The sequence below is a fragment of the Poecilia latipinna genome, unplaced genomic scaffold (genome assembly GCF_001443285.1).
Source record: "Poecilia latipinna isolate Pla-1442-1.1 unplaced genomic scaffold, P_latipinna-1.0 Scaffold2722, whole genome shotgun sequence".
In the NCBI taxonomy this organism is placed as follows: domain Eukaryota; kingdom Metazoa; phylum Chordata; class Actinopteri; order Cyprinodontiformes; family Poeciliidae; genus Poecilia; species Poecilia latipinna.
Window position 1 is genome coordinate 112,719 of NW_015115338.1, and position 26,912 is coordinate 139,630.

At 42.1% G+C, this 26,912-nt stretch overlaps 1 protein-coding gene across 1 annotated transcript; it reads right to left on the reverse strand.

Moving 5' to 3' along the window:
- Positions 1-162: 162 nt before the first annotated feature.
- On the reverse strand, positions 163-26,912 carry LOC106938900 (neural Wiskott-Aldrich syndrome protein-like; the record flags this gene model as incomplete). Its single annotated transcript, XM_015021098.1, has 9 exons — positions 163-1,397; positions 2,973-3,081; positions 3,629-4,212; positions 6,574-6,727; positions 9,714-9,756; positions 10,552-10,747; positions 23,081-23,104; positions 26,584-26,680; positions 26,778-26,912. Coding segments are annotated over 9 exons (1,404 nt in total), but the record flags the coding sequence as incomplete, so codon positions are not given.

Below are 26,912 nucleotides of genomic sequence, written 5' to 3' on the forward strand. Positions count from 1 at the left end.
CTGGAAAACAGGTAGTCTGGTTGTCTTCCACCTGAGCAGTCAGGATGACCTGGACTATGGAGAATCTGCACCAACACATGAAACCAAAACCTCTGAAAGTATTTTTTATTTTTTTATTTTTTTTTTAGAAAAGTTAAGTAACAGAAAAACCAGCAGACCAACTCACCTATGTAAATAACATTTATTCAGGTATACAATTTATTATTCTCACTGACCCCACCCGTCCCGGCCCCTCCCGACCTTTTTCACAGGCTTTATGTCAGTAACTTGGCTTCTTGATGCAGCATTAGGTCCCTGGAGGACAATGAGAACTTAAAGGACAGACAGAGAAACAAGCATCAGTTACTTCTTCACACTGTTTGCAGACAAATGATCACAGGCATCGCCAAAGCCACAAGCTGCTTGAAAATGCCACATTTGGTTCATTATTATTTGCTTTGTCTAGTATTTGCAATAGGAGGGCATTTACAGTTGCATTGCATAAAAATCATAGTTTCTTTAAAAAAAAGAGAGAGGAAATGACAAATATTTTTACTTGTTCCCTTTAAATGAAATTAAAAACTTATGATGATGGTGTAACTTCCTGACAGGATAATGGGATGTTGCAAAAGAAAAGAAAGCTAGATAAAGGTCCTGCTATATCAGCTATACATGCATGTCTGTAACTCAAACATTGTCTTGTTACATTAATGTCAGTGTATCCTACTGTATTTATGCTACTATTACAAATACACAAAACAAAAAACCCAACAAACTATTTTAGAAACTGTGCAAAACAAGATAAAAACAAAAAACCTTTAAATCATGTGAAAAATGAAAGTTAAAGAAATACACAAGGTTTGGTCATGGTCATGCCTTCAATAGGAGATGAAAACACAGGAAATAAATAGTGGACAAATATGATGGGAAAATAGTGTTAATTATGCATTTCAGAGAAATACACTCAAACATTTTCCTGCCAAATTTCTTGGAATATTGTCCATTTAAAGTTTCTGAAACAGAATGACTTCCCAGGAAGCTCCGCCCACCTTCAGGTCTTCACTGCAGCGTTTCCTTCTGGAGCGCGGGTCGAGGCTGCGCTCTGAGCTAACGGTGCATTAAGTGCTTTCTACTGACGCAGGAGGAGGAGAGAAGCTTTTACCACTACGGTGTGTGATGAACAGAACAGCTTCACTGATGAGGTATTGCACAGATTAACTGGAATTATAATTTTTCAAAAGCAAAAATAAATATACTGGAAACTCAAACAACATTTACATTACATGGTGTAGTGGGGTTCTGGAAGAGTTTTAGTGTTAGTGGTCGGCTGGGAGAGGTGGGTGGTGGGCATCTTCACTAGTCATCCCACTCTTCATCATCCTCAAAGTCATCATCTTCATCTTCATCCTCATCGTCATCTAAAAAAAAACAAAAATGGAGGGTTAAAAAGCCAAACAGCAGCTGAGGCCTGGTCTGCTGTCCTGGAGGGAGGGGCTGCTTTCCCCCATATGAAAAAAAACAAACAAAACAAAAAAAAAACACACAAACTTGAGCAACACCTTGTCAAAACAATAATTAAGATTATTATTTCTATTAGGTGGTTCATTTGAACATTCTTTGTTGATTTCTTTTTTTGCCTTTCATATTTAAAAACGGTTTGGATCCAAGTGAACATGTTTGATTAGCGACGTCTACTTCCTGAGACCGACTGATCAACTGCAATCCTATTATTGGGCACATCTGATCGATTAATCACACCATGTGAATGTTTGAAAGTATGATTTGTCTGAGCTCTTGAAGCAGTGGAAACAAAGTTATCCTACCAGATGTAAACTGAACCAGTATAACTTAAATCTGTTATGGGCCAAAAATCTGAAGTATGAATGTGTAGCCTGTAGGGGAATGAACTTTTAGCATTACACCTGTCTACAGGTATTATGGTGTTGGGGTCATTTGAAATTCCAGTTGAACAGGTCAGACAACAGGTCAGGTCTGTAGAGCAGAATGAAAACTACAGTTCAACCCGACCTAAAACTAATCATTCTCTATCTGAACTGGTTCTCCTGAGTCGGCCTTCTCAAACTGTCCTGGGTGACAAGAAGCTCTTTCTTGGACTCTACTCAAGGTCACTGATAAACTTTCCACCATGTAACAGTCAGTTTACTACACACACATGCTGACATTCATTCTTCATAGCTACAACCCTCAAACTCTCCACTTGGAAGACATGTAGACACTCCTGTGTCTACGTGTTGCTTTTCAATTCAGGTTTTGCAACCTGTCACCCAGTGCTTACTGTGGGGACAGAGTGACAGTTAGGATTTTTTTTTCACCTCCAACAAACATCATGTTTTTGTTTTTCTGACCTAATGAAAAGGGCAGCGCCTCCACGGCTGCAGTCCAGGCACCTGTTTTCCTTTTCTTTGTTTATTGTCTTTGGATGATTGTACTGAAATGGATTTCTCTTGTGCTTCCGTACAACAACAAAAAAGCATTCTGATTCAAAAGGAGAAAATCAGCTCAGAATTCAGCGAAAGCTAATCGCAAATGCATTCACATCACAACATGCTAAAGAAAATGCAAACAGACCTTCCATTGTGCAGGAAGTCGAAAGCGTTTAGCTTTGCTGCAGAAAACTTCTCAGCTGTTATTTTTCTGACATTCTTGCATCCACTCACGGTGCGTTCACAGCAAACGTGTTTTGCTCGTTGGGTGAGTCTGGTTTATATTTAAAATCCATGTGGAGGCGCGTCGAGGCCCCGGCTAACTCAATGTTTGTGTGTCTGACGCACCTGCACATAAACTTTGCATGTAAACCAGACGAGCAAAACGCATTTGATGTGAACGCATCATCAGACTGTTGCCAATTTCACTGCAGTGACATCACAATGGGAGGAGTTATGTGAAACAACCCCACACCCCTCGCCTTCTGTGTCTGTTCACATGAAGTCGTGGCTGTAGTGGCCAGAGAGCTTTGTGACACAGAGACTCACCAGAGGAATGGATAGCTTTGCTCCTCTTTTGCATAACCTCCATGAGGGCCCCAACAATCCCTGCAGTTGGAGCCGGAGTTGGGGGACCCGATTCTGGAAGATCTGATACCTAAAGGCACAAACACAACCATCACACAGCAGGCCTCATCATTTTTCTGTCCTTAACAGAACAACAGTATGTGTTTCGTTTTTCCCTCAGCAATAAGAGGAAATAGAATTTCTCAAAAAGAGACTTCGCCACTTGGTGGATCACTGGCATAACATGATGGAGGACGTTTGCTCTAGAACCAAACATCATGCCTCTAATTTGCTGGAACTAGACAACAAGGAAATCACTTAACTCCCAAACCGAGCAGCCTGGCTGGAGGTCAACAGGCCAGAAACTCAAAGATCCGACCCAATTCCAGGTCAGTACACACATCGCCAAGCCAACAGCGTTCTGAAATGTAAGTTGCTGTGGCAGTCCTCTGGGAACAGGGAGTGTTTAAGACCTGGTAGCTGCTCAGCCTAGTTAACAGAACCTGGGGCAGAAGCTGCTTTCCTAGGTTCTGCCCCGGGAACCTGGCCCGCCCCAGGTCCAGCTGAGCCCTGGGCAGCAGGGTGTTTACGGAGCGCCGGTCCTGCAGGAGAGAAGGATTTGTAGAAGTGGTGCTCACAGTCTTAAGCTGGATCCCCTGTCGGATCTGGTCCAGCAGCGCGTCCCGGCCAGTGCTGGAGGCCGGAGCCCGCTGGTTCTGCTCCACCTTCTTCAGCTGGGCCCCTCCCCTGATCTGCTCCAGGAGCACTGACTTCCCACCTGGGCTGGGAGAGTCCCGACTAATGCCGACACTGTCCAGCTCTGGTGGGGGTGGAGGGCCTGGAGGGGGGGGTGGAGGGGGTGGAGGGGGTGGAGCAGGTGCAGAGCTGGCAGGGGATGGTTGAGGAAGAACGGGTGAGGGGAGGGGGGGAGCTTGAGGGGCGATGGAAGATGCAGGATGGGGAGGAGGGGGGGGAGGCTGCTGGTGATGATGGTGAGGAGGGGGAGGAGGCTGATGGCCCCCCCTAGAGGGGGGAGGAGGAGGGACACCAAGAGCTCCTGGTCTGGAGGGGGGAGGAGGAGGAGGGGCTGAAACAGGAGCTCTGGATGGAGGAGGTGGAGGGGGGGCTCCTCTGCTCCCTCTGAATGGGGGGGGTGGGGCTGTGCTGTGTGGAGGTGGAGGGGGAGGAGGGCCGCCACTTCGAGAGGGAGGAGGAGGCGGAGCTGCAGAGGGAGAAGAAACACCAAACGATCGCTCATTCTGCATCAATACAATAGATAGTTCTCATCAATTTTTCATCATTTATGCCATTACTCTTCTGGATCAGCAAGTACATCACACCATGATCTTTAATTTAATGTAGGGGTAGATTAATACATTTATTGGCCATCTCTAATGCCAAATTGTATTTTCTTGTACATGTATAAAATGCCAGCTTCTGTTCTAACACTCACAGTTAAGTCAGTCTTTTGCAGAAGGAACAAAAAATGTCACCTGTTAGCAGCAACTAACGAGCTCCATGCATGTAGTGGATGTTTCCTACATGTCAGATCTAAAGGCCGAGTTCGACCCAAATCCAAGTTTGGACCGGACAAAATGAAAAGGTTGAGGATCAGGTCAGTCTCAGGCTTTTGTGGCGCATTTTTAATATCCTACAATACATCTAACGCACAGAAAACTAAACCAGAATACACCATATTAAGATGTGTTAATCTACTTATTTAAGTCTAAATAGAGATGGAGGTAGCTCACCGGGGCTTCATGTGTAAATCGTGTGTGTGCACAAAAAATGTGCGGCGCCATATTTTACACAGAAATTGGCATGTATAAAAATTAACGTGGTGTGAAAGTTTGCGTAAATATACACAAGCTTTTGACCTGCTGTGAAAATGTGCGGCAGCCACGCAAACGTTTTCTGTGGACAATAAACTACAAAGTGTCAAAACTCACCTAAATACACTGAAATCTGACCACATTCAATGTTTTTTAGACAAAGAAGCATCAAACCCCATGTTTTTCATGATTTTTATTGTTTCAACATAAAGAATGAAACAACAAATTTATCCTCAGACAATAACATAAAACGCACACAAAATAAAGAAAATAAAAATAAAAGGACCTGAAAACCTCACTCTAATGTAAATAGTACTTTTCCTCAGTTTTTGTCTCATTGAGATGTAACGCATTGGTCTGTGAGCTGAAGAGCATGAATTCATCTATGGGGTCATTTCATTTTGACTGAAAAAGAAATCATGGTTGGATCAGCAGATTAACTCCAAACAAGTTTGATTATTTTAAGATGATCAAGGTGTGTAGACAATCATGTATACAAGTTGCTGAGTAAAGGTGAGCCACGTAATTGAGGAGCGCTTTGGCTCCGATGGAGAACATCGTCAATGGAAGGAGTCAGAAGGAGCGACTGATCAGAGATCATATTGATCTGCTGGTCATTCTGGAGCTCTGAGCAAAACTTAAAGAAGGAGCCGTGTGGTACCGGAACCCGTAATGGTGCTGCAGTCATCCTTCAGTGGAGCTGCCTGCTTTGTGAATGCACCTTTACGGACAAAAAGCATCGCTCTGTAAATGTACAACTTATACACATGATTTCTCTAAACATCCACTTTCCCCACTCAAAGGACTCTCTGACACGCTGTCTGTCTTTAAATCCTGACTGAATTCTCTGCTGTTCAAACAGGCATTTGCGCCACCTCTTTCTTTTTTATTTTTTAATTTTACATTTTTTTCTTTAAAATGTATCATTTTTGTTTTTGTGAAATGACCTTATGTGCCCTGAAAGCACCTTTTACATAAAACATAGAATTATTATTATTATAAATACTTATACTGCTACAAAGCAAGGACTGTTGCCATGGTTATTGCTTCACGGGTATTTATACTAATTTAAATATGTATTTGTGGGTGGCGACAGGGCAGACCAGCAGCTGCGCACTTTTCTAAATTTGTCCGTACGCCAAGTTTTAGTGTGAAAACTGAGCACTTTTTTATCCATGAGGCCCCAGGTAAGCAAAGAAAGAGGAGAAAGCTCCAGAAGTTAATTAGACTGTAACAAGAGCAGCTGCCAGTGTGTTACAGCACTGAGCAGGATGTGCTACTATAAAACACCAATTCTATTTTGCAGTTCACACACTGATCTGTGTTATCTTTTCTATTTACTTTAAAGTGAACCCACACTTTTTTGTCTCTTTCTTGGTGGCACTTCTTTCTATTAGCAATCTCCCTCCATAGCTGCTAATAGCACTTAGCATTAGTCAGCAGCTCATTGATGGAGGTAAGAATCATCCAACATTAACACAGCGTGCTAAATAATAAAACATAATTTAACAAAGTCTCAAGCCAGATAATTTTTTGAAGCAGTTCTACCTGTGATAAACTTTATGGCCACAACCCTCCACAGGGTCTGATTAGAGTTCTGACCACAACACTATGGAGCTAAATTAGTCTCAGAAAGATTTCTAATCTTGGTGAACAGGCACTGCTTACATGAACTGAATGATGAGTGACACTAACACACAGATGTATGAGCAGAACCAGAACCATGGGAGGAGGTGTGTGTCTGCTCTCACCCTGCCTCCTGAGCTCGTTCTTGACAGCCTCCACCCCCCCTTTCTTCTCGATGAAATCGTAGATGACCTTGGATGTCTCTCTGTCCTTCAACTGAGCCTCGGAGATCCCACACATGTCAAACAGGTTCTTCAGCTCTGGGTCCAGGTTGTTCAGCTGCTCAAACAACAAAATTTGTTCAACTCTGAACATTCAACGTAACTCAAATTATGATGACTGATAGAGATCCAAATCTTTCAGTGTCTAGTGGTCCTTTTCACTTGTATGTCAACCAGAGCTGTGCACATATAGCTGGTGGAATCCATGTCAACAGATAACTTTATCAACGCTTTTAGGAGATTTTTCACTCTCCGTGGTTTGGCCAAACTTCTCTGAACTGACAGGGGAACCAAGTTTGTGGGTAAATGCAGAGAACTGAACATCAACTCCAAAGATGCAGTGGTTGGATTCTATCTACAAAGCAAAAGATGCACATGGATTTTTAACCTGCCACATTCATCACACATGGGTGGTTCATGGGAAAGACTTATTGGTGTAGCCAGACGCATTCTAGATGCTATGTTACTCCAAACAGGACACACTCATCTTCTACACAAGGTTTTGAGCACTCTCATGGCGATTGTTTATGCCAGACCTCTGGTACCTGTGTCTAATGATCCTGAGATGCCAACCATCCTCACTCCAGCCATGCTGGTTACTCAAAGGACAAGCTCAGTCTCAGCTCCTTCTGCTGAATTCAAGATGGGTGTTCTCCAAGGTAAACAAAGGAAACATGTCCAGTGTCTTGCAGGCACATTTTGGAAGAGATGGAAACAAGAATATTTGTCCACTCTACAAATACGCAGGAAATAGACTTGGCAAGAAAAAAATATAAAGGTGGAGATGCTGTTTTGCTTAAAGACAGTCAAGCCCACAGGAACGACTGGCCCATTGGAATCACTGTGAAAACCTTACCAAGCAGTGACAAGATTGTACACAAGGTAGAAGTAAAGACAACAAAGGGAGACATGTCAAGATTTTCCTCAGACCTGTCTGAAATTATTGTCCTGCTTTCTGGAGGCATTTGAAGATGGACAGAAACAGTTTTCCGTAATTACAGTGACAAAATAATATTTTGACAAGCGAGGACTGTGCTTATTCCATCTATGTGTTTGGTTTAGTTTGCTTATGCTAAATTGTAAGTGGACTACAGAGCCTTACTGACACCTAGTGGGCATTGTTCACATATTTAATTTGGTCAGTCAAGCAGAACCGGTCTGGCTGTACACTTGGTGTCATTGGCTGTCCTTCAGACACGTTTGCCCCTTGGACACTCTGTGTTTTTACAAAACAAACAAGAAAAGATAATGTAATGGGAAGAGTTGCAAAATAAAACAAGAAAAACTATCAAGGACTAGATTATCTTCAACTCAGGTGTTAGTTAGCTGTCTAGCTTTATAACGGCAACACTTCGTGAGGGCAGCATAGCTGCAGTATGCCACAGCAATGGGAAAATAAACTGATACACTGGTGTAAAATAACTTTAAACAATTTGGAGCTGCTTTTTCTCGCTCTATGTGTCGACTTTACTCTACACCGAGACCCGTTACCATCACAACCGACACAACACTTCCGCTAACCCACAGAGCAGAGAGTAATACATTGACCAGAATGCCTGCACTGTAGTTAGCTTCCTGCTTTTGGAGAGGTCTCCGATCCACTTGCAGTCACACTGCATTCAAACCATGTCACAGTTCACTTCAACTGAACTCTGAAGTGAACTCTGTGAACCTAGTGACCTAGGTTTTTAGGAGGATCAAGGTTGGCTTTTTTAGTACGCATTAGAGTTCGATTATGCATTCACACCTCCCCAAGCAAACCGAACTTCCTAGACAAACAAACTAGAGTTTGATTAAAGTAGACTAACAGGGCTGGTGTGGATGCACCCTAAAGATCACCTATCTTCAAAAAGTCTGACCTGCCAATTCCAATTTTGGCTGATACATATTTTTTTTTTTGTGCGAAAAGTCGCAACGATGACTGTAGTTGACCGCAGACAGGCAGACGTGACCTGGTGGGTGAGTCTGTCAGTCAGCCCTCATGGCAGAGCTAAAGGTAACAAAAGCTGATTTTCAGACCTTTGCAAAAGATAAGATCAATGGATAGATCAGCTTCATGTATAAGTGTCAGCTGATCACCGATCTCAAATTTATGCTGCACTCCTAGTTTATTATGACTGGCGCTGGTGGCATTCTGATCAGCCCTTTTAGAGGAACAAGCATGCTGTTGGGTCTGAACCTTTAGCATGGGAAGCAAAGCTAAGACCCACCTGCTGCTGAGACAACAGCTGCCAGGATACCGGGGACTGCAGTCCACCTCCTTGAACCTCGATGGTGGAGGAGCTGCTACCCCATGTTGGTCAGACGGCAGGCTGAGACTCTGAGTCCCATCCGTCTCACATGAACCCATGATGGGCAGAGTGGACAAAAACAAGTCCATCTGGGTGTTTTTAATAATTTGTCAAGTTCCAGAAAAACCTTCAGCTTAGTCTACTTTACTGGAGTCACACTCCCCTGATGACATCACTACAGCTCATAATGGATGCCAGCTCCAGGCTTTTCAATATAAATCTGGCTGGATCTGGACTCATTTCATATAAAACACCCCAAGAAGATATTGATGATAGATTATGATTATTTTCTTCCCTCCTCTATTTTTTTTCCAGGATCATGACCTCCAGCTGAGAATTTGCATTTCCACCACTTACATCTATATCAGGTGTGATTATTAAAGGCAGGCAGAGTTCATCCGACATGTTTGGCTGAATCCAGGATTTTATGATCAAATGTTGCATCCAGGCAGACCTTTGTAACTGTTGGCAGCAGCAGCAGGTGATCAGTGAGTTCAATCCCAGCTTCTGAACACAGAGCTGCGCTCTCTACTCTGGAGAAACAGACTCAATCATATTTGGCTTCTTTCTGTCAGAGCGGACAGAGGACTAGCTGAAGGCCAGGAGCGATGAGGTCAGCAGGCCTGCTGCTGCTGTCTGGAACATCCACAGAGTGCAGAAGAAGACGCTTGAGACAATGACGTGTCATTGTGTGATGACATCATGCTGTCAGACAGGTCACTATGGTACTGTTGTGGGAAGTGTGGTACTCACATCAAAGCCTGTATTTGGATCCCAGCCCACATGGCCGATGTGCCTGAGGAAGATGGAAGAGATGTGTGGTGAGATCGCAGATGTGTTCACATGCAAATTCACATCAGCTGCTTAGCATACACAACAAAGAGATCACAATCTAACAGCTGGCAGACTGGGCGTCTGAAGGCTGCTCTGTGGAGACGGACACAACAGGACCCAGAGCTTGTTCTCCCCCATCAGCACCATGACTGCACTGGAGAAATCACACAACAGATCATTTATCTGGCATAAGAGCAATAAGTCACTCAACAACATCCAGAAGATGTTTGGTGTGCTTCTGGGACCTCAGCAAAACAATCACTTTTCTATTTTCTGTTGGCTGAACTTTGTGACCTCCTGACCCTCATATGGAGTGTCTACATGAAGCTTTAACTACAGATGGAGTTATTGTGACCCACCTTGCCATGTTCAAATCAGATCAGTTTACCAACCCCCTCCCAGCTTTCCTCCCTCCCTCTCAACAGGTTCATGCTCCTGCTGCCCTAATGTCTTCAAAGAACAAACAGGTGGTCTACAAGGCGCTTGAGAGTCACTCGGTCATTGGACTCTTCAGGCGTTTTTCCAGCAGCAGGTCTGCTGAGAGCGGACAGCAAAAATAATCACTATGAATAGTTCATAATGTAGGGTGTATTTATTCTGTACAACTAATTTAAATTCTTGTGTTAATGTCAGGATATTTTACTGGACATTGTCCAACCATTAGATCCTCACGTGAGGATGAACACACAAGGTTGGTTATAAAGCAGTCTCAGCTGTGCTACTGAAAATGTGCAGGGTGCCACAGAGCTGAACTCACTGGAAGTTGCTGGGCGTGCCGATGTCCGCCTTTGTCAGCTTCTTCTTCTTGCTCTTCTTGTCCCTGCGGACCAGGCCACTGTGGCTCAGCATGTTGTTGAGGTGGTAAGGCTGATGGTGGCTGTGGGAGTTCTGGACTCTGATGTTGCTGATCTCTGGATTCTTGATGTCCACCGTGGCCATGGGCAGAGCTGGACCTAACATGGTTAAAGAGATATTAATAAGTGGCATGGCATTTTTTGCAAAATTTGAACTGAGTGATGCTAAAGCTATGACACTTGAGGAGTTCTGGGAGAGCATATTTACAGACAAAGATTGCATATAATTTTGCACAGTTTTGGCTCAATAACCGCTCAGCATGTCTTTCTTTCAATAGAAGGCCTTTTCTGAGTGTATTCTCCAGTTAGCAATAAATCAAACACTAAATTTGTTGACAATTCTTTCTACAATCGATTCATTATGATCAATCTGTTGATTGTGTCAGTCCTATTTTACAGCTGTGGATAAAAGAGTGCTATGGCAAGTTGATCAATTAATACATAGGAACACATTTCTGTTCAGTATTTTCAGAAAAGCAATACACCATAAAATGTGTATTGTGAAATGTTAGTATTTTTATGACCATTTGTCTTCATAGTTCATGACAGAGTTTAACTAAAGTGATCTAAAATGTCTGAGGGCTGTTTGGGTTGTAGACAGGTAAAAGCTGATGCCTCCATGCTCTGTTGGGTTTCTTTGAATAATGAACTTAACTTAATACACTGATGGGTAACTAGGGTAACAACTGGAATTTATGAGTGATTGGTGAAGTATCTTGAGGTGACATTTGCTGTGATTTGGTGCTACAGAAATATAATGAATTGAACAGAAATTTTTAAGAAAAAAGGAACTAGAGAGCAAGGCATTCAGGAGAAAACTGGGGTAGGAGGAGCACATTAAGTTCAGGGTTTCCGCCAGTGTATTATAAGCCTGTTGGGCTGACATGCTTTACGTGCTCCATGTGAGGCTAAGCCTCACATGGCGCACGTTATAAGGGTTTACAATTTTTGTAGCTGATGCATTGAACAGGGAGCGTGCACCAATCAGACCGCTGGCGTCACTGCGCGCTGGCGTGGTTCAGCCCATGGAGGAGCTCTCGCCTCGTGACTAGCGCAGCACACTGGTGTTTTAATTTAATTTTATTTTTTTGCGGTGACTCAATGCATATCAAATGTTTTGTCTACCTAACGTCAGGTAAAGTTGCTGTGTGGCCATGTGTATATCAGTATAACTCGTCCCATGAAGACTGGACAACCAAAACAGTTTCTGTGGCGCTTATTAAAAACACAAAATGGAAGCGCTCCTAAAACCACATAAATTAAATCTCCCATTTGTCCCTCCACATCTAGCAGCAGAAATGTGCTGTGCTGCAGGTCTGGCTCATCATGCAGGCCCGGTCCAAGGTTGTATGAGTCCTTGAGCAGAATTTGATTTAGGGGCCCCTCTTGCTGCAAAGAACATCAGCACCTCTAACAGCATTTCTCTGTGGATTTAGTTAAATCTGGGAGATGGGGCCTAGTTTAATTGACCAAGCAGTCAAATGGACTGCTTCTAAAGGTGATCAGCATTCCATTGTGTTTTTAGATTTACTAATTGATCACTTAATTTGGATTTAACAGAAGAGCAAAGAATTGATATTTATTTGATTGCATTTTTTTATTTGTTGTTTTTAAAGCAATAGTTGTGGGTATTGTCAGCAATGTCTTCCAGTAACATATAATTACCTAGTAATACGTTACGTTTCCTGTCAACTTAACATCTTTTAATACAAAACTCCAGTGGCCCACCAGGCTTAGCAAGTTTTCTGGTGGAAACCCTGCTGGGTTATTCAGTCAGTTGGAAGGCAGACTGGTATGACCCAGAGTATTACAGTCTGACTGACTGTCTCCGCCATGATCTGTTCACCGCTGGACCATTAACGACCCTCAGGACCAGTTTTGTCCTGCAGATTTGATCCATCCCTCCAGTTACTGGAAACCTGTTCACTCCTTCAATTCCTTATAATCTGAATAAACCACAGCAACATCTGACATAAACACTAATCCAGCACTAATCCCAGCCCAAACCCGCCTTACCTCCCCATTAATGCTGGGGTGCTGCTCCTAGACCGAGAGGCTTTCTGCCATCTGCCATCTCCTGAGGCTCTGACACGTCTACAGTCTGTCTACCCACTGACTCCAGGGTTCATGGCAAAATTTATAACAAACTTGCATCTTTTACATTACTACAGGACTTAATGTTTACCATGAACCAAGAGAATGGAGCATGTTCTGACCGCACCTACTGACTGGAAGGATCTCCATTCATGGTGGGTCTTTATTAGTTAAAATTGACTCGACATTAGATTAGCCCCAATTTATGACTGTGCTACAGATTAATTACCTCATGTAATCATAGACTCTTATAGTTTAGATATTTGTCCTTGGATAGAAGCCCTGTTTGTTTTGATTCTGGAAATCTATCACAGTATTGTAATCTAAATGTGGTAGACTGGACTTTAGTTTGCTTTAAATCTGAATCCGGCTGAACTTAGTTGGACAGACATGAAATGACTAGAAGAGAACTGAATGCTACAAACATGGATATAACTAAGGCTGCAGCCTGAAGTGACCCAATTCCGATTTTTTTGTCACATTTGATTTTTTTTGCTGTGGCCATTAACACTTCCAAATATGCGACCTGTGTGTGTGATCTCCAGTGCGAACTGCAAATTACCTGAAAGTGTCCCGCATGCACAGTAGAGGGCATAATATATTACATAGAGAGCATGCTCAGTGTTAGTGCTCTGTGTTCGTGGAAGTAAACATGGATGCTAACGGCGGAGCACAGTTTACGTTTTGAAATTGTTGTCCAACTAGAACCAGCATATTGCCAACTTAATCCTCATTATTGTCTGCCATGGTTGTTGCTTTTCTTCCTATCCGGATGCAGAATAATGATATTTGTCGAGTATCAATGACATTCCGGTCGGATGAATGCAACCTAGACATTAGGTCACATTTGAATCGGATATGTATTGGATATCCAATAGGCCTGGGTCACATTCAAAAAGAATCCGACCGGTGTTGTTCAGACTGTCATGAGAAGATCAGATGCAGGTCACATTATGGCAAAAACAAAAAATCTGAATTGGGTAATGTCAGACTGCGGTGTGAATGTAGCTTTAGACCTCTTGTCATTTTCTGTGCTTGGATTTGAGGCTTGCTGTGAGTTAGTGAAGGAAAAAAAAGATATATGCATACATTCACATGTCTCCAAAAGTACATTAAATTTTTTGCATGTATTGTTCGAAAAGAATGAGAGCAAGATCATGGAGGAAAGACGGTTCCCAAACACCTTTAAAGTGTCTCTGCCAACATGGAGCTGTTTGGTGAGTGTGTTGTGATACTCAGAAGAGCTCTTATTTTCTGTAGTTTTACTACCCCCTAGTGGCAGGATTTAAGCTAAGTTTTGTTTTTGTTAAAATCCAGTCGGTCCATCATTTTTGACCTGCAATGTGGCAGAAAGTCTTAGGGAGGCAGCGTCTTAGAGAACTAAGGGATATTTTAATGGAGGTTCAGTCAGCTAAGTCAGGTGGAAAATTACCAGGTTTTGCCTATCTGGACACAGCCAGGGGGGTTAACACAATGGTGGAAAAGCTTCCCTACGCCTTGCAAGAACGCTGGATAACACAGGGTTCTAAATACAAGGAAGAACATAATGTTCCCTTTCCACCCTTCTGCTACTTTGTAAGTTTCATATGTAGTCAAGCGAAAACCCGTAATGATCTGAGTTTTGTGTTTTCTACATGTAGTGCTATGACTCATGTAAAGTCAGAGAAACCGTCAAGACACAACACTTACAAAATAGTGTCAGTGAGAAAAACTGAAGTTGCACTTGCACCTGCAGTCATCAACAGTGTATCAGAAAATAAACTAGAGGAACCAGCTGAGAGGTGCCCGATACACAATGAGCCACAACCCTTAGCAAAGTGTCGTGGTTTTAGAATGAAGCACTTAGATAAGAGAAAAGCTTATCTAAAAGAAAACTCAATTTGTTTTTGTTGTTGTGCATCCACTAAGCACTTGGCCAAAGACTGTAAAGTTTCTGTGAAGTGTAAAGGGACAAGCACCTTACTGCTTTACATCCTGGTCCTGCTCCTTGAGTTACAGAAGTTGAAGCAACACAGCAAGAGCAAAGCGGGGAGCAAGAAAATAGTCCATCTTCGGAAGTCACTTCAAAAATGTACAGAGATCTGTGACACATCTCATGGACTCAGACCCTGTTCAAAAATCTCATTAGTGAACATGTATCCTATTAATCAACCAATTTAGCCCAAAAAATGTATGTAAAAAAATGTATGTGGTCTAAGCAACTGATTACTTGCTAAGTCAGCCTTCTTTGACATGTTTGGCATTGATGCAGTCTCCACCACTTATACACTGAGGATGTGTGGAGGAATATAAAGGAGGGATCAGGAAGGAAAGCTCACAATTTTGTTGTCATGTCTCTGGATGGAAAGGCTCGTATAGCTCTCCCACCTCTTTTAGAATGCAATACTATCCCAGATGATCGCTCAGAAATTCTGACATCTGACATTGTGCAACATTTCCCCCATCTAGCTTATTGCATGTGAAATACCTACGATTGAGCCAGAAACAATCATCCCTTCTCTTATAGGGGAGAGATGTCCTGAGTGTCCACAAAGTACGTGAACAGTACAATGGTCCACACAAAACACCTTATGCCCGGTGGCTAGATTTGGGCTGGGTCATTGTAGGTGAGGTGTGCCTTGGAGGGGCACACAAACAAACAAAGGTAAATGTCTACAAAACAAATGTGCTAAACAATGGCCGCACTTCTTTTCTTGAACCTTGTCCTGGTGCAATACACATAAAAGAGAAGTTCAGTGATCCCATTCAGCAAACTATAGACCACTCATTGGACATCACACAAACAGCTGCAGTCAAACTAAATGACAATTTGGGGCTTAATGTGTTCCAAAGAACCCTGATGACAAAACAGCCTTGTCTATTGAAGACAAGATCTTTCTTGAAATCATGGACAGAGAGGTTTTTCAATTATGAATTTCAATATATGAATATTGAAAATCATTGGGTGGCACCACTACCATTTCATACACCACGTCCTCTACTTCCCAACAACAGAGAACAGGCTTTGAAGCGCCTCACTGTTCTGTTACGGACACTAGAGACATGAAAGATCAATTCACTGAATTCATGCAGAAGATCTTCGATAATGACCAGGCCGAAGAGACACCACCACTCAAACCAGGAGAAGAATACTGGTACCTACCAACATTTGGAGTGTACCACCCCCAGAAACCAAGTAAAATAAGAGTTGTGTTTGACTCAAGTGCCATGTACAAGGGTATTTCCCTAAATGACGTTCTATTAAGGGGGCCCGATTTAAACAACACACCCCTCGGTGTTCTACTGCGCTTTAGGCAAGAATGAGTTGCAGTTACTGTAGATGTTCAGCAGATGATTATCTTCGGTTTCTATGGTTCCAAGATAATGACCTCAGCAAAAAAATCATGGTGTTTCGCATGAAGGTGCCGGTTTTTGGCAACAGTCCTGCCCCAGCTATTGCCATCTATGGTCTCAGACGAGCAGCTGAACTTGGAGAAGAAGAGTATGGCTCCAACACAAAACAGTTTGTCTTCCACGACTTCTATGTGGATGATGGATTGGCCTCAGTTGACGGCGAAAGAGAAGCCATCGAACACTTAACACTAGCAAGGAACATGATGGCAAAGTCAAATATAAGGCTTTATAAAATAGCCTCAGTCATGTGATGAATGCATTTCCTCCAGAAGAAAGAGCAGCGGACCTCAAAGATTTGGATTTGGATGTTGACCCTCTTCAGCGAAGCCTTGGGGTGAGCTAGAACCTGGAAAATGACTGCTTCACATTTCGAGTTGCTAAGGTCAGCAAACCTTTCACCAGCAAAGGAATACTTTCTATTGCCAACAGCCTCTATGATCCCCTTGGATTTGCTGCCACAGTTACAATCCAAGGAAAAGCATTGTACAGAAAGTTAACTGTTGGACAGCAAGATTGGGATGAGCCTTTACTAGCAGACTGGGAGGCAGAGTGGCTAAGGTGGTCTGATTCACTTACCGCTCTTGAACATCTCCAAATCCACAGGCCACTTGTTCCAGTTTCAGCATCACAGGCTCAGAGAAGAGAACTGTGCATTTTCTCAGATGATTCAACAACAGTAAAAGCAGGTGCAGCATACCTCAGGGTCACTGACACTGGTAACCACTGTCATGTTGGGTTTACTATGGGCAAATCTAAGCTAGCACCATCATCTGCCCACGCTATCACACACTCAGAATTATGTGCAGCTGTATTAGCAGTGGAACTGTTTCAATTGATCATAGATGAAAGTGACATCGAGTTTCATGCAGTGAACTTCTATACAGACAGCCGAATAGCTCTAGGCTACATCCACAATGACACCTGCAGATTCTATGTGTGGCCAACAGAGTTGCTCAAATTCGCAAGTCTACCAAACCAGACCAGTGGCATTTTGTCACTACTGACCAGAACCCTGCAGATCATGGGACTAGAGTTGTATTAGCAAACTAACTGCAACAAACTGCCTGGCCCTCCAGGCCTCGGTTCTTCACACTGTCTGACACTGAGCAAAGAGATCCAGAACAGAACAAAGAGATTTGTGATCTTGCGCAGCCCTCAACAGATGTGGAAATTCTTCCTCAAGTAATTTTCTCAGCAACAAAAGCAGATGAAAAAGGGCTCAGATCCCACAGGTTTGCTTGTTTCTCAAGCTGGAAGTCTCTGGTAAGAGCAATCAAATCTCTCATTCATGTTGCTAAGTCATTCTCTAAAGCTTCAAGCACATCTAAAGGTTGGCACAGCTCCAATCTTGCCAATACTGCAGAAATCTCACAAGCAAAAACAGCAATCATTCAGTGCATTTAAACTGAGACTTACAAAGAGGAATTTGAAAGTCTTAAAACAGACATCCCCTGATGCAGTCCTCTTGGAAAACTTGATCCTATTATTGATGGTGGGTTGTTAAAGGTTGGAGGATGCTTACAAGCAGTACATCTTTCAGATGTGGAGAAACACCCTGTGATAATTCCGGGTAATCATCATGTTGCCATTCTTTTAGTTCGACATTACCACAACCAAGAAGCTCATCAAAGCAGCCGCTGAAGGTGCTCTGCGTTCAGCAGGATTATGGATTATTGGTGGCAAGAGACTAATTTCCAGCACACTTCACAAATGTTTAACTTGTAGGAAACTTAGAGGCCGCCTCGAAGTGCAGAAAATGGCTAGTTTACCCTCTGACAGACTTGCAGTTGACCCACCGTTCACTCATGTGAAAGGTGGGACGTCTTTGGGCCATCAAGTCTCTTCGCACAAGGGCAAATAGCACTGAATGTAAAAGGTGGGCGGTAATGTTCACCTGTCTCAGTACCAGGGCCATACATACAATGTCAACTTTGAGTTTCATAAAAGCCATAATGAACGTCAGACCTTTAGTTCCTGTTTCAAATGACCCTGAAACACCTGAAGTTCTCTGACCTGCAATGCTTCTTACACAGAAAGCTGGTGCTGTTCCAACACCACCTGGAGACTTTGAACTCGGATCTTTATAAGGCCCAGTGGCGGCAAGTTCAGGGTCTTGCGGATTGCTTTTGGAAAAGATGGGGACAAGAATATCTTCATACACTGAAGACAAGGCAAAAGTTGAAGGGAGAAAGGCGAAATGTCAAACAGGGTGATGTTCCCTTGAAAGACAATCAAGTAAAACGCAATGAGTGGCCTATTGGTATTGTGGTCAAGGCCATTCCCAGTTAGGGTAGGAAACAGAGTGAGAAAAGTTGAGGTTAACATTGTGAAACAAGGTACTGTTAAAACATATTTTAGGCCTGTTCGTGATGTAATAGTACTTTGTCCGAGACTGCCACAAATGTTTGAATAAGAGTGGTATATTTACTAATATACCAGACGGGGAGTGTATTGTGATACTCAGAAGATTTCTTAGTATCTTATTTTCTGTTATTTTACTACCCCCTTGTGGCAGGATTTAAGTTAGGTTTTGTTTTCGTTAAAATTCAGTCGTCAGTGTTTCAACCTTTCTTCAAGCCCCAAGTATCTTTGTCGGTAAGTAGTGTGCTATTGTACTCAAATGTTGTTTGACAGAAGTTTTTCTGCTATTTATGTTTTAAATAGCAGAAAAACTTCTGTTTTTTTAACCATGTTAAATGTGTCCAGCCTTTGTAGCACTACATGGTAAAATTCTAATAGTCTTTCACATAGCAATGTGTGTACTTGAGACGTACAAGTTGTTCATCTATCTTTTTTATGCTTATATTTTTCAGTTTTACACTTAAAATTCAGATGTACAGGGTGTGCTGTGGTGGCGCAGGGGTTAAGCACAACACATGTATGGAGGCCTTAGACCTTGACGTGGCCGTTGCAGGTTCGATTCCCGGCCTGGCAACCTTTGCTGCATGTCTTTCCCCTTCTCTCATTACCAACATTCCTGTCAATTAACTATCAAATAAAGGCCACTAGAGCCAATAAAACCTTTAAAAAAAGATGTTAAAATTCAGATGTACTTCAGCTCGACGTTTGAAGTCTTTTGTTCGCTATCTGTCTAACACAGTCCAGCACGTCTGTGTGAGGATTACCACATGCAAACTTTGGTAACAGTAGATCTACAGTACAGCTTAGACCCAAATCCTCCTTCACACTGACCCACTTCACTGGTAGAACATGAACCAACACAAGGTCTTATGGTTCTGGTCTACTCTGCATCCCCAGAACATGGAAAAGCAGTAAAAGATAGGACTGTAACTGGCTTGAGGAATGTTCAGATCACTGTAGTGAGTCCGGTTAGAACTCCAAAAGAAACAGAGTCGCACTCCAGTGGTCTGCACTTGTGCTTGCTGTTTATTTCGCCGTAATGATGTGGTTCTATAAAATATAAATAATAATGCAGCATCAGTGTCTGATGAATAAATGACTGAAATAATGAAACTTACTAAACAACTACAATATTAATGGTTACGAACATTGCGTTTCTAAATAAACACCACACAAAAACCCATGTTGTGTAGCTCTTAAGTGTGCACGCGAACAAAGTATGCTATCAATTAACTCAAAACCGAAATACTCTGTCAAACAAACAATGTGACCAACTTACTTGCAATTTCACGCACACATAAAAAAAGGTAACAACAAACTGCAAACAGTAAGTCAAACTACACAAATGCAATCTGTAAACTACAGCTCTTTTTTTCTTCTCTCCTTTTTTCATCTGCGTGCTGATCACAGGTGCTCTAAGCTCTAAGTAACTGGAACATGTATTAATTCTGGTCTGAATTACTTCTCTTTGTTATACCACTGTAATGTTTCCTTTTGTTGTTTTTTTTCACTTAAATATTTAGGCCTGAGCACCTCTCAACCTTCACTGAAAATTGTCTCCCACATGAAATTTTTGGATTCCAAGGGAATCGAAAGTAAGCGTGGCCAAACAGCTCTGCAGTGCCACCTAACGTGAGATAGGGGGCACTGAAATTTGGTACGTAGTTAGATCCCCCCAAATAAAAAAAGTCTCTTGGAGCTATGCCCTAAAATTTACAGGAAGGAAGTCATTTTGTATCAAAGGGCAAATGTTGTTGTTTCCGCACCTCAAGGTAAGGCAAGGTCAGGTAATTTTATTTATATAGCACATTTTCAGCAACAAGGCAATTCAAAGTGCTTTTCACTTTCAAACTTAAAAGGTCAAATTTTGGCCTGCACAGTGTGTGTGGGTCACAGGGTGAATCAAGTAGGAGCTCTCCCAGAGGACTCTGAAAATATGTGTCCTGGTGTCTAAACTGAGTCCAATAGCTTCTAAAACAAAAATAAATATTAATATGCCTGAGATTGGATGACTTGTGTGTTTTCTTTTAACTGATGAATGATGGCATCATGTGTAAACAAGCAAAAGGTTCAAATGACAGATTACAGATTAGGTCTACAGTTAGTCTCAGGGAGGCTTAACAGAGCAGCAGCAGCGACCATGTGCTGCACTTATGGCACAGTTGGGTTCCTGCAGACTAGATCAGTGTTTTTCAACCTTTTTTGAGCCAAGGTACATTGTTTTAATTGAACAAATCATGAGGCACACCACCAACCAAAAATGTAAACAAAGATACTCTGTAGCCACCTATATTACATATATAGTCATTCTTATCAAAGTGTCTTGAATAGGAATCAAATAAACACAATGTATTTTTATCACATTTTACATTTTTTATTTCAAAATGCACGTAACATGTCCACTTCAAAAATACACCTGAACACCTAAACAGTGCCACAACAATGTGGTGTTAAATTTAAAGAAGTTGTAGAAAACTTCAGTGTTTTACAAACTAATCCACAAGCATTCTTTTAGCCAGAATACCGAAAATAATTATTATTCTGAAAGAAGCAATGATATTTGGGAAACATTTCACTGTTACAATATGAAGAGTTCCATGTACAAAATGTCAATATCTGTATATTTTACCCATCTAGAATGAAACCTGTGCATATTTGGATGAAAACAGCTGATTTCCTGGCAGAAATTGAAGAAAGACAAAGCTCTCCCTCAACAGCTCTCAGTCTCTCTCTGGTTTCAGTTTTTATAGTAACCAGGCTTGAGAAGCTCACTTCACACAGACATGTTGTGGGAAATGGACCCATGTTCTTTCCAACAGATGCTGAGCTTCACTGTCTTTTCCATCACTGTCGTTAGTCTTGCTAGATACGATGCTCTCACCGCTACCTGTAACATTCATGGCTCACTAATTCTCTTGTTTTAATGTAAAATGCTCTGTACCATCTAGTGGTAAGAAAATTACATGATTACGCCGCTAGCCACTACTAACCATGGTTTCGTTCACGCCGAGCTGAAGTGCAGCGGCTTTATTTCCCTCCTGTAGTGGCAGATCGACAGCCCTCAACTTAAAAGCTGCATCATATGAGTTTGAAAACATTTCTCCGTTGTGCCTGCTGCTAGCATGTGCTTGTTCTAAATGAAAATTAACGCGTTCTTCTTTGATTTACAATTTTGACTTCTAATGATTCACTTCCTGCTAGAGAGCCCCCTGGTGGTTGAAGGAAAGTACACAGAAAAGCCGCACCGGGCTACAATCTGCATGGTTCAAAGTTTAGGAAAAAAGTAGCAGCTTATAGTCCGGAAAATACGGTGCTGTAGGTGAAATTGAATAATTTCCACGGCACACCTGACGATCACTCGCGGCACACTAGTGTGCCGCGGAACAGTGGTTGAAAAACACTGGACTAGATAAACCTGCAGCGGAGAAGACTCAACTCGGTGCCTTCAGTCTTCAGCTCCTGTTATGTCACTGCCAAGAGGCCTGATCTTAGGCAAAGTGACTGAAGTGATCATATTGTTGCCATGGAGGCTTCCTGGACTCTTTCTCCAGTCTCTTTCTCTTTATTTAGGTTTTTGTTCTACATTTTTATTCTTCATTCAATAACCAGTAACATACCACTATGTGGCATGAGTCCTTCCAGCCAACAGTTGACATCATAACAGCAGGTAAAACTCAAGACAGAAAAATCTCTTCAGGTCCACTTCCTGATTAAACAATTAAATGGAAGGAGTGGGGCAAATTTTACAGCAAGAGCTCATAAAACCCAATTATTCAAACCAACAGTTATTGGACCAGTTCAGTCTGTTGTTTCATATATCACTTAGTAAAACCAGAAGACAGGATGCATACTAGATCCAAACTGGACATGTTGTATTATCTTTTTAATATTTTTGTTTAGATTCTAAAGCAGAACTAAAATAAAATAGACTTTATAAAAGCAACTGAATTAATTTACAGAAAGACCCATGACTGATTGGGTCTGTGAGTGGATCACAGGTTCCTGTTCTTCCACCTCTGGTCGCTCAACCCTGACCACGGGGGCTCAGTGGGGGTCCACTATTTGGACCAATATTTGATTTTAGGAGTGCCAGTGTCCTGGCACACTCCTAAATCCTGCCTTAGTTGATCTAAGCTAAGACAGGAACAATCCCAAGCAACATCACCCAGAGAGACACGTCTCCTGCCGTCCAACGTGGCTCGTCCTGCAGACCTTCACCTTGCCTTCACTGCTTTTCCTGGATTAAACCTGAGGCTTTGCTATCTCCCTCACACTCCTATTGAGCAAGCTCTGACCTGGAGGCAACACGGATCTGAGGTCAACTCATCTGGACAGAAACTCCCAGAGCTAGTTGGACATTCTGGCATATGGGCACATGTTAATGCAGAGTGTCGTTCAGTCAGACTGATGAAAAGCTAGAGCAGGAAACGCTGCTCACATTGAAACATTTGGCTGTGACTCTACATGCAAATCAGCATGCTCTGTAGAGCTGCAGAGCTACAGCAGCGTCACAATAACTTCTTCAATGCTTCACGCTGGAGACAGAATGAAATATTACAATATACTGAGAGGAGTTTAACATACCATTTCTCAGGTCGCCTCTTTTCTCTGCAATAAACAAACCATCAATCATGGTTACTCAGCAGTCAGCAGACAGACTGGGGCAGTCTGACTGAGGGTAAAGAAATTATTATTATTTTAGGAGGGATGAAGGCTTGCTGAGGGTTAGAGGAGATGTTAGAAACAGGAGCTGCAGCACCAACCTAGAACACAACAACTACCTCCACAAGGTTTCAGAGCTCAGAGTGACCAGGATTTCAATCAGTGTATCAGAAGCCTGGCAGGCCAGTAACCCTAAACTGGATACATTTCAGTCTGGTTTTCATTAAACAAGGTGATGCTGGAGCCATGAGCCAGTGACATTGTAGCCACCTCTGCGCATTGGTCTTGTAGTAAACTTCCCACTTAAAACTTCAATTTAAATGTAAATTTAAAATCTTTTCATCTGTTTCTGCTGAAGCAATGAAATCAAATTTAACAGCATTGACATTCTCAATAAGCAAATGTTAAAATTCTAGTATAGATGACAAAAACTGATATAATTTAAAATAAAAGCTGGAAAGTAAACTGTATCGTGATATGCTAATTCCATGGCGTAAATATGTCATTCCCCATGCAGAGATAGTCAAGTTTCTGAAATACAGACTGCTTCCCAAAAAAATAACTAAATTACTCAAAGCTTAGCGCAAAGGTTCAGGGCCACCAAGTTTTATGAAACAGGAGAAATATTTCCTGATTATTTTGTCAAGGATACAAGGCTGCTCAGAAGCAGAGAACAAACTAGCTAGCTACAGCTAGTCATGTCTGCTAACTTATAAACATTTGAATAAATCAATGGAAGCAAGAGTTGAATGTGCTAATTTCTCCGTGTCCCGAATCAGATATTCCTTTAGAGAAAATATGAAACAAACTTCAGTTACTGTTGTTAAAGCAATGAAAACAGCGTTGCACGGAGGGGGAGAGAAAAGGAGGCCATGAAAGCTAAAAATCAAAACATAGATTATCATTACAGACATTATTGTAAAGAAATGACAGGTGGAAGAAATGAAAATACACAAAGTTCCTGCTGTTAGGAAGGGTGCACAAACTTTTATTGTTTGCAGGATTTTTTATCTGACATAATTTGGTGTTGAGCATTATTATTTCCTTTTAAAAATATTAAGATTCTTAGTTTTGCACATAATGTTTGCATTTTTAAAAGAACATGAGGGGGAAAGTTAACATCTTGCAAAACTAATGTTCTGTTGAACCACAACAGTTTGTTTAATTAGGGTGTTTAAGTATTTTCATGGGCTGCACAGTGGTGCAGTTGGTAGCACCGCTGCCTTGCAGCAAGAAGGTTCTGGGTTCGATTCCCGGCCCGATTAGGGTTAGGCTAGATGTGAGAGTGTGTGTGCATGGTTGTGTGTCCTGTCTGTCCCTGTGTTGCCCTGCGATAGACTGGAAACCTGTCCAGGTGACCCCGTGTCTCGTGAAAATGGATGGATGGAAGTATTGTCATTTGGTAGCTAATGTCAGGCTGTCTTTTGTTAGCCAAATTTCTATTGATCTATTTTTTATGTTCTTTGACATATTAAACATTTCGTATATATTTATATATGAATATTTTTCATGTAGTTACTTTATAAAAAAAAAAAAAAAAAAAATATATATATATATATATATATTAACCCCCATGCCCCCCCACAAAAAAAAAAAAGAAAAAGCAGAAAATGTGATATTGTTGTCAAGGTATTTAAAAAAACATTTTGTGATATAATTTTTTGGCAAGATCGCCCACCCCTAATTTGGTCCATGCTGTCTTCATGAAGGATTGATCAGAACTCTGACATGTTGTTGTAGAACCTAACTCAACACAACCACCAGGTTCTGCCTGGCCTCCTGCTGGGTTCCCTGATCTCCATGTTAAGAGGTTCTCTGAAGAACCTTTTGAACGACAGGCGCATCTGGTTTACATTCAAAGTCTTTGTGGAGCAGAGGTTGCGCTAGACGTTTTTGTTCTCCGTCATCTTGACCAACAGTATTAAAAAAAAAATGATCATGTGCTATTTTTACCCATCAAATTATAATCATATTAACATCGGCTATGTAGCTGCATTTATATGTGGTTTAGTTAATATTCACCTAGTTGAACCATGAATCCAGATCCCATCACACATAAAGCAGATGAATGGATCTAACTTTTTCTCCATAGTGACAAAAAACACTGACTGTGGCCCCAATAACTTATAATAAATGAAATTAAACGACTCCTCTTAATACCAGCGTTTCTCCCGTTGGGGCCGAATGTTACATCTGCCCCGGTCCTCCTGAGCACCGCTCTCCTTCTAGGCGCGGGAGATAATGTGAACAAAGAGGACTCCTTTTATGGAAACTCCAGGACGAGTTAAGTTTAATTCTTTGCAGTGGTGGAGTCCACATTGGTTGTGCAGCTGCAGAGCACTGCACATGTTACAGTCTACCTTTATTTATTTCCTCAAGATAAACTCCTGGCTCCTCAGTTTAGACTATAAATTGATCAACACAACGTTGCATTCTCTTTAGTTTGCCCTGGTCTGTAACGGAGACTGGAATTAAATTCACCTTTTCAACCAAATGCACTTCTGAACCAGACGCTCCAAAGCGTCCGGTCCATAACTCTTCAACACGCCGTCAGCTCCTGGTCAGAAAGACGCATTTAGTTCAGAGTGCATGACACGATATTCAGAAAGGATTATTTTTAATTGATTGATTTTAGTTGCCTCTGTGATGAACTCTTTACGTAAAGTCTGTAACGTCTGCCCATGTGCAAAAGTCAAGGGTGTTAATTATAACCTGTTAAGTGACAGACAGGCTTAAAATTTCCCCATCGTTGGAAAAAACAACTGGTCAAATACGGAAAATATTCGGTTAACGCGACCTCTGATGTGGAGGTGCATCAAGGGCCGTTGTGGCACTTTTCAAGCGTCTAGAGCGGCGAGAAATGAATTGTTTTGAGCATTTGAAGCGTTAAGAGCATCCAACGGAAAACAATGATTAGAACCGACATGTCTGACGTGGCCTCCACATAGACTTTGAATGTAAACCAGATGCACAGATCGCTAGTTGTAGGACAAAATATCAAGCGCCTGCATTCAAAGTGCACACGCGTCGAACTTGAAGTGTCGGACGCATTTTTGACGCGCGTAATGCTTTTGGTGTGAACGCACCATTAGAGCAGAACCAGACCAGACACATTTAGACTGAAGAGATACTTACACTGGATTGTATTTAGAGGTACCAGAGTAAAGGGGGATTGTTAAATATTATTCATACTTTTCAGATTTTAATTTAAAAAAAATTGTGAAGACTATTCTAGTTCATAATCAGACACTGCTTTGTGTGGCTCCACCCTATTAGATGACAGTAACACCCAGTAATGTGACATGTGGAAAAGGTCAAAAAATAAAGCTGGCACTGGGATGTGGTAGGGGTGACACAGATGTTTGAAGTTATAAGCAGATTGGTCACGGAAGCTGAAGAAGACCAACTCAAACGGCGACACTCACCCGACTTCCGCTGCCTCCGGTTGAGCAAGTCGCTGACAGTCACCCTGAAACGTTTGGCTTCTTCTTCACTGGCAAAGTTCAGGCCCACTTGGCAGCTCTAAAGGGAGGGTGGAGAAGGGAAGGGGGGAGAGAAGCAGCACTGAGCTGATGCCAAGGCAAGACACATGTTTGTGGGCCAGCAGTCTGACACTTACGTCTCCTGCGAAGGTGATGAAGTACGGCCTGGGGCAGCTGATGGAGAAGCTGTGGTAGAGTTCCTGCTCAAACATGCTCTTCCCTTCCTGCAAGAACAGGAGAGTACACAGACATAAAGAATGAACTGCTCTTGC